The following is an 8743-nucleotide window of genomic DNA, read 5'->3' as shown; positions in this document are numbered from 1 at the left end:
AACTCTTGTATTCTTTTCCTAGCAATAGTCTGAGCAATTAACGAGTGTAAGAGGCTTCTTCACCTTCACTGAAAGAGATTTTTAGAGTTTTCATTGTCCTTGGATTAACAACCGCCTAGATTGTAACCAAGTAAACCCTGCGCCTCTTCCTTCATTTTCTTGTTTTTTTTAATTATACTATTGTTGCTAATCTGAGTTGAACGGTCGAGAAAGGTGTTGTTTTACTTTTTGACAAATAATTAAAGTCAACCCCCTCTTGTCGGCCTCACTGCGCCAACAATATATAAATAGGAGGTCCTCTCCGATGGCAAGATATGCATACTTCATTCATTCTACTACATGCATATCCTACCACCCATTTACTGTTCTACTTTCCGCTCGGGCAATACACTGACCTGAGGGCCTTCGCCAGGGACTCTCTCCCTAGTTTTTGACGTTGACGTTCTATTAGCTCGTTTAAGTGTATGTAGGGAACTTAGCGCACCAGCCCATAATCTTTGATTCAATCCGAATTAAGGTCTTCATCCCATCAATATTATAACCATTTATCTAGCACACCATCTCTAACTTGTAGACAGGATGAAAGATATTAATTTGATAATATGTCCTTTAGAATCTTAAGTTATACAATGCATGTTATTATTTATGGCAACGTGTTTTGTTAATTATACTAGATGTTTAAGAGGATATTCTTGCAAATGTTAGTGAGTTATTTTTTAAACTTATTTATCTTTTGAACATGAGCTTTACTAATTCATAATTTGAAAAATCAGCAAAATAATTCATGAATTGAACTTCAATTTGACAACTTGCTCATGAATACTCTCATGATAATTGAAACCATTATTTGTGTAATAATTGATATTGCTCATGGCATGTTTTTTTTTAAAAAAAAATATTTTTGTAGTCAATATGTGTGATCATAATTCTTTTATTTTTCTATATGGTTAATTAGGAATGTAACTTCAGTAATAGAGAAATTAATAGCATTATTTTATTGTGTCAATATTCCTTTTCATTCCAAAGTATATGCTCATAATTTCATAAATAAATACACAAAGCATAGAAAATACTTGGATAATAAATATTATAGCTTATTATATAAGATTATAGTCTGAACATGTTCTTGCTTATGCATCTGAACATGTGCTAGAAAGAAGAGGGATGGGAAAAAATTGGAGGGTAGCTGAAAGATATTTCATCCAGGGGTTTCTCATTCTTTTGTTTGTTTGTTTACTTTACCTCATTGAATTCAATGCTCCTTATACTATAAATTTAGATCAACAGCTGACCATGCTTATTTTTCTTGGATCAGACTGGCAGCTGAGACATCTGCACCATAATGAGAAAGTGTGTTCCAGAGTAGCATCTAAGAAGTTTAGATCATTTGTGCTCTACAAAGACTTGACTGCTTGTTGGCACTCTTTCTTTTAGCAACATGTCTATATTGTGGTGGCTATTTTGAGCGTCTGTAATGCATACTCGACGTACTCAATGTTGTTTTAAAAATCTCAACAAAGTTTATCATAATTAACTCAGTGACGGATCTAGAAATTTAAGAATGGAGGGACGATTTTTACACGAAACAAGAAACGATATCCTCCATCTCTACTAATGGAACTTTATAATACTAAGGGTTCCATCGCCAATAAGGAAGGTGACCGCCGATATGCCGCCCTCCACTGGATCCGCCCCTAAGTTTACTGACTCTACCCAAATGTTAATCCATGTTTTTAAAGGGGGCTGACAAGTCCAAATGCATAAATAAAGTGGAGCCAGAGGCAAGAAATTATTGTATCGGCTTTTTAGTAGAGCCTCAACCTGGTCGCATACTGAGTAAGAACAATTTTTTCTTTCTGTAAGACTGCACATGAACAGAGAGAAGAATAATTAGTTGTCTTCAATTTTTCTAATATAATTTCTGATACAAAGATGTTCCTTTGGTTCATCAGTTCGGACAAATAATTTGCAATCTGCAACACTCAACTCTAAGGACGATAATGTCATGTGGCTGTGCCCTTGTAATCTCATCACCTTGGTACCTTTCTCGTGGCTTGAATTCCACTCCTAACATTGTTTCGTAAGCGCCATTAGCAAGTAGACAAAGTCTAATTTGTCAGGGAGCCACGGAAGCCAAAGAGACAAGGATACAGCTCTCTGTTGCCTGATTCCCTTCTCTTCACGCGCCAATAATGGCCTCGCATAAAGCCATGCTTCGAAAGCTCCACTACTTGAGCTGCGCGAAGAAGGGAGCTTTAGCTGATGCCAGCCCGTGTCCAAGTTCTCGTTTCTTTTACCGCTCTTTCTTGGTGTCTGTGCAGTTGTATCTTCGACCAGCAGTAATTCAGGGATAAATAAATTTTGGATTATTTACACGGCACTATGTATATTGTTAATGTTGGCGTTGGGGTTAAGAATCTGAGTTGTGCCCTGCTGCAAAAGACACCTGTAAATGGGCGTGTTCTTTGTGATTTGTCAGTTGGTCAACGATGACAGAGAGCCGGCTGCTATTTGGCTTTCTGTTGTCTCATGAATGAAATTTAAAAAGTGAAGTGAAGAAAGCTGCCAGTGTCTCTACACTTTGCTTTCTTGGGCACAGGGAGAGCTTGTTCCTTAATTTCAGATGTAATGGAGCTTTAACCCGAATTTAAAATTTTTAAACATAATTTTTTATATGGTTTTAGCAGATAAAACTCTTTCTTTTCCTGTCAACGTTGAACAAGACGGTGTAAGCTAAGGTTCAATAATAGAGACCCTGCATCACGTTTAATTAATTAAAATAATAATAATAATAATAATAAATTCATAATCGAGAGCTAAATGTTATATAATGGCTGGTAGGTAAGTAAAATAATAAAGGCTAAGGAAAGAGAAGAGAAACGATGGCCACTCTGCCGCTGTTGCTACTACTCCAAGTCTCTCTCGCGGCCTCCTCTCTCTCGCTGCTGCAGCAGCGCCACCCGGAACCAGCTTCCATTCTCTTCATCCCTCCCGCCAACGGCACCTCTCCATCCTCCTCCGCCGCCGCCACCATCCCCGCCTTCCCCGAGCAGTCTGACGTCTCGGGGGGCGCCTGCCCGCTCGACCCCCCGGCCGACCTCCTCCCTTCTGTCTCCGCCGCTTGCTCCGCCTCCGTCAGCGGAGGCGGCGGACCCCCCTCCCGATCCAGCTGCTGCCCCGCCCTCCATGCCTGGCTCCTCGCCGCCTACTCCGCCACCGCCCTTGCCTCCCGCCCCCTGCCCTCGTCCCTCCCCGACTTCCCCGCGCTCCCGGACGACTCGGAGTCCTGCATCGGCGGCGTGGAGCGCGCCCTGCGCCACCGCGGGGTCGAGCTTCCGCGCGTCAACGCCACGTGCGACGCCGCGTACTGCTTCTGCGGCATCCGCCTCCGCCGCCTCGCCTGCGCCGGGGCGTTCGTGGCCGACGCCGGCGAGGGACGGTGGGTTCCGACGAAGGACGCCCGGAGGAGGCTGGAGAAGGACTGCTCCCGTCCTGGGTTCGGCGGGTGCACTCGCTGCCTCCGGACCCTCAACCAGGTGACGATGCTATAGCTCCGCCTCGTCAACTAATTTGATTAAGTATCGCAAAATATGAACACGCATTCCATATTTGCACCTTTGAGCAGCTGAAGGTCAAAGAGAAGCAAATTTCGAGCAGATCAAACAAGGACGGGTACGCCGGCAGTCATGGAAGGGAATGCCAATTGATGGGACTGACTTGGCTCCTGTCAAAGAACAGGACGCTTTTCTGGCCGGCCGCCACTTCAGTCCTCCATTCCATCACGGCGGCCGCAGGCCCCGACCCAAACACTTGCTCCCTCACGGTCGATGACATCCCAATCGCAGTCGGCTCCGACCAGATCAACAGCGATCATGGCGGTGGACCCATTGCGGTCCGACCAGCGTCCCTGTTCCTTCGGCTTTCGCCACTACTCCTGTTTGCACTCATCCGTGCCTAGTTAGACATCTAGCCTTCAACTGTTCATAGTTACTTAGCAAGAGGAGTCGTTGAGCAGTTCGTTGATGTGCTTCCGAATTTCCAAGCTGTTATGATTCCATTGGTCCCATTGTATTTATGAAATTTGTTGCTAATGTGTTTGTCACAGTGACACAAGGGAATTTGAACTTAGAGGACTATTGCTACTACCATCATTGGTCAAATTGCAGCAACAGAAATGCATCAATAGCATCCACTGATCCACTCCACTTTGTTCATTACAATCCCATTCAATTTGAACTATTCTCAATTCGTCTTTAGAATTTCACCTACGAGTTCCAACCACACTTGAGATCGTCACTAAATGTACCTTTGATGAACGCATTTTTAGCCAATTCTATATTATGACAAATTATGGAACATGCCAAGCATATATCCATTACCACTTTCATAACAAATTTATAAATAGATTATATATTTATTTATTTATAATTTTTAGGATAATTTGAAATTTTTTTTATAGTTAGGATTTCTTAACTTAACTATATAAAAACTTATACTCTGTATTAATTTTAAAATCTAATAATATGGTTAATTTTTTCCTTTTCTTAATTTTTATATGATATCAAAACGGTTCTCTTTCTCTGATCTAATTTTTTCTATCACCCCCTGTTATCGCTTCCTGTTGCCGATGTTGTCTTCTATTGCTATTATTGATTTCGAAGTCAACATCTATTTTATGTCATGCTGCTATTAATTTCGACGTCGACATCTATTTTCTGATGATTTCGACGTCGACATCTTGCCCTACCGATTTCAGCGCCGACATCTATTTTCTACCGATTTCGACGCCGACGTTCTTTTCTACCGATTTCGACGTCGACATCTATTTTCTACCGATTTCAGCGTCGACGCTCTTTTCTACCGATTTCAGCGTCGACGCTCTTTTCTACCGATTTCGACGTTGACGCTCTTTTCTACCAATTTCGGTGTCGAAGCCCTAAGTTGCCAATTTCGACACTGATGCCCTTTTCTACTGATTTTGACACCGACGTCCTGTGCTACTGATTCCTACATTTGACATCCTTTTCTGCCTCAGATTCTTTGTGTGACCACGAGTCGTCCTGACATCAATTTTTACGGATCATACAAATGTGTATCCTTACAGTTTGGTTATTCTGAGAATTATTCGTTCTATCATCATTCCTAATCGTGCAGATGCTTCATGGAAATCTGATTCATATATGTTTGAACAGTTTCAACAGTTCCTTGGTTCACAACCCTCTACCATGTCAGCTTCCTCTCATATAGGTTTGTCGTCGTCTGGTATTTCAGGTATATCTTCATCCTTATGGATTTTGAACTCTGGTACCTCCCATCATATGTCATCCAATTTGTCATCTTTTGTTTCTTTTTCTCCCAGTTCATTTATATCTATTATGACTGCTGATGGTACTCCTATGTCATTAGTAGATATTGGTTCAATTGTTACATTTTCTTTAACTCTTACTAATGTTTATTATATTTCGAGTCTTACTTTAAATTTTGTTTCTGTTAGTCAATTATGTGTGTCTGGATACCTAGTCTCTTTTTCTTCATTCAATTGTTATGTTCAGGCCCCGCAATCTCAGAGGCTGATTGGGACAAGCTATAAGCAAGGAGGACTCTATGTTTTAGATCAACTCAAATTACCAGAAGTTGTAGCTTCGAGTGTGGATTTATCGTCTTTTCATCTGAGTCATTTATCTTCTGATTTTTATTTGTGACACTCTCGCTTAGGTCATGTTTCAGCGCCTCGTTTGCAATTTTTAGCCTCTACAGGAGTATTAGGACTTTTAAAAAGTTCTGATATTTCTAATTGTAGTAGTTATAAACTGGCCAAATTTCCTGCCTTACCATTTTCTAAAAGACTTTCTTTTTCTCCTGCTCCATTTGATCTTATCCATTCTAATGTGTGGGGACTTTCTCCTATTCCTACAAAAGGAGGGGTCAAGATATTATATTTCATTTATTGATGATTGCACTCGTTACTCTTGGGTCTATCTTATGAAACATAGGTCTGATTATCTTACAATTTTCAATAACTTTAGATCTCTTATGAAAACTCAACATTCTAATGTCATAAAGTGTTTTCGTTGTGATTTGGGAGGTGAATACACTTCGAATCAATTTTCACATTTACTTGCTTCTGATGGTACTATTCATCAAACCTCGTGTATAGATACTCTTGAACAAAATGACGTGGCTGAACGGAAAGATAAACATCTTGTTGAAAAAGCCCATTCATTTTTATTGTCTGTCAGTATTCCTAGTACCTTTTGGGAGGAAGCAATCCTTACTGCTGCTCATGTCATTAATAGAATTCCAATTTCACACAATTCAGATTTGTCACATTTTGAAAAATTGTATGGGTATACTCCTGTCTATTCCTCTTTGCGTGATTTTGGCTGTACTTACTTTGTCCTTCGTCCACATGCAAAGCGTAATAAGTTAGCCTCTCGGTCTGCTCTTTGTTTCTTTATGGATTATAGTGTTAGTCAAAAAGAATATCGTTACTTTGATCCCGTTAGTAAAAAAATTACATGTCTCTCGCCATATTGTGTTTCTTGAGCATATTCTATTCTTTTCTATTCCAACTAGTTCGCATAATATGGCAAAGTCAGATCTGCTTGGCATTGATCCTTTCAATACCGATACTAAGGAAGATTCACCCACAAATCCTACTGGTAGTTCAACTGAATCTGATACTTTGGTTCCCAAGATATCTGCTCCTCATGTTTCTCCTTCTGCCACTACCCAATTATCTCCTGAGGTTGCGGATGATCCTTCTCTCCACCGTAGTCAATCCACTCGTATTTGTAAGTCTACTAAACTACCAGATTTTGCTTAATCTTATTATTCTCGTTCTTTTGCTTCATTTGTTGCATCTATTTATTGTCTTTCTGAGCCTGAATCCTATAAAGAAGTTGTTTGTAACTCATTTTGGCAGAGTGCTATGGTTGAGGAACTAACCGCTTTGCATCAGAGTCATATAAGGGATTTGGTTCCATTGCCACCAGAAAAATATACTATTAGTCCTCGTTGGGTATATAAGATCAAAACTAAATCTGATGGATCTATCGAACGATACAAAGCTCATCTTGTTGCTAAAGGTTATTCTCACGATTATGACATGGATTATGAAGAAACATTTGCTCCTGTTACAAAAATGACAACTGTTCGTACTGTTTGTCAATGGAGAAATCTCAGATGGATGTCAAGAATGCATTTCTAAATGATGATCTTCGTAAAGAAGTTTATATGACACCTCCTCTTGGTATTTCACACAAATCCGGTGAAGTTTGCAGGCTTCGTAAAGCGTTTTATGGTCTCAAACAAGTACCTCATGTTTGGTTTAAGAAGTTCTCTACAGTGATTATTTCGTTTGATTTTCATCCTAGTAATCATGATTCAGCATTGTTTGTCAGATGTACGAGTGTAGGTTGTATTCTTTTATCATTATATGTTGATGACATAATTATTACTGGTGATGATTCTGATGGAATTGCTTCCTTGAAATCTGAGTTGACTTATTGTTTTGCTATGAAAGACTTGGATATACTACGCTACTTTCTGGGCATTGAGGTTGCTTATTCTCTGAAAGATTATCTTTTATCTCAGTCAAAGTATATATCTAATCTGTTTGAACGTGCTTGTCTTACTGATAATAGAGTTGTTGATACTCCTATTGAGACTAATGCTCGATGTTTTCCATTTGATGGCTCACCTTTGCCGTATCCTAGTTTGTACAAAACTATTGTTGGAAGCTTATTTATCTCACCGTGACTCGTCCAGATATTGCATATGTTGTTCATGTGGTTAGTCAATTTGTCGCTGCACCAACTGTAGTTCATTGGGCTACTGTTCTTCGTATTCTCAGGTATCTTCGGGACACTCAATTTCAAAGTTTTTTATTTCCTTCTACTTCATCTCTTGAGTTGCGTGCATACTCTGATGCGGATTGGACTGGTGATCCTACGAATCGCAAATCTACCACTGGCTTCAACATTTTTCTTGGTGATTCCTTCATTTCTTGGAAGAGTAAAAAGCAAGATGTTATTTCTAGATCTTCCACAGAAGCTGAATATCGTGTCATAACTTCAACTACTTGTGAGATAGTTTGGTTGTGTTGGTTGCTTGTGGATATGGATGTCTCTTTTCATCAACCTACTCCGTTATATTATGATAATCAGAATGATATTCAAATTACACGCAATTCAATTTTTTATGAGCGGACGAAATATATTGAAATTGATTGTCACATTACTCGTCACTCTCTTCAAATTAGCACAATCACATTGCCTTTTATTTCTTCAAAACTACAAATTACTAATATATTTACCAAGACACATTTTACTTCATGTTTTAATTTCTTATCCGACAAACTCTCAATGTTTCTAACTATAACATCGTGAGTTTAAGGGGAGATGTTAGATTATATATTTATTTATTTATAGTTTTTAGGACAATTTTGACTTTTTTTCCTTTTCTATAGAGTTTAGGGTTTCTTAACTTAAATATATAAGACTTTATACTCTGTATCAATTTTAAGATCTAATAATATGATTAATTTTTTTCTTCTCTTAATTTCTACACAATCGTTCCAAAGTGAAGGGAGTTAAGATATCCCTAAGCTATCAGGTATACCAGATCCTCTAGAGATCAGCAAACTGCATAGTTAAGCCAAACTCCACCTTCGGGATCCAATTCAACCATATATTGAATCATTTTCCTGCTTTCGCCTTTCTCTTTCTTCTTTCCTTTGATT

At 39.3% G+C, this 8743-nt stretch overlaps 1 protein-coding gene across 1 annotated transcript; it reads left to right on the top strand.

Annotated features, from left to right (window-relative positions):
* The first annotated feature begins 2853 nt into the window (after positions 1–2853).
* LOC121983257 (uncharacterized GPI-anchored protein At4g28100-like) lies at positions 2854–4145 on the top strand. Its single transcript, XM_042536207.1, has 2 exons — positions 2854–3536; positions 3626–4145. Exons 1-2 carry the CDS (start codon positions 2883–2885, stop codon positions 3956–3958), a joined length of 987 nt encoding a protein of 328 aa, XP_042392141.1. The 5' UTR covers positions 2854–2882; the 3' UTR covers positions 3959–4145.
* The last annotated feature ends 4598 nt before the right edge of the window (positions 4146–8743 follow it).

This window comes from Zingiber officinale, chromosome 5A, assembly GCF_018446385.1.
Source record: "Zingiber officinale cultivar Zhangliang chromosome 5A, Zo_v1.1, whole genome shotgun sequence".
Classification (NCBI taxonomy): Eukaryota; Viridiplantae; Streptophyta; class Magnoliopsida; order Zingiberales; family Zingiberaceae; genus Zingiber; species Zingiber officinale.
Note: the sequence above shows the minus strand (reverse complement) of the source record. Positions and strands in the feature narration are given on the sequence as shown.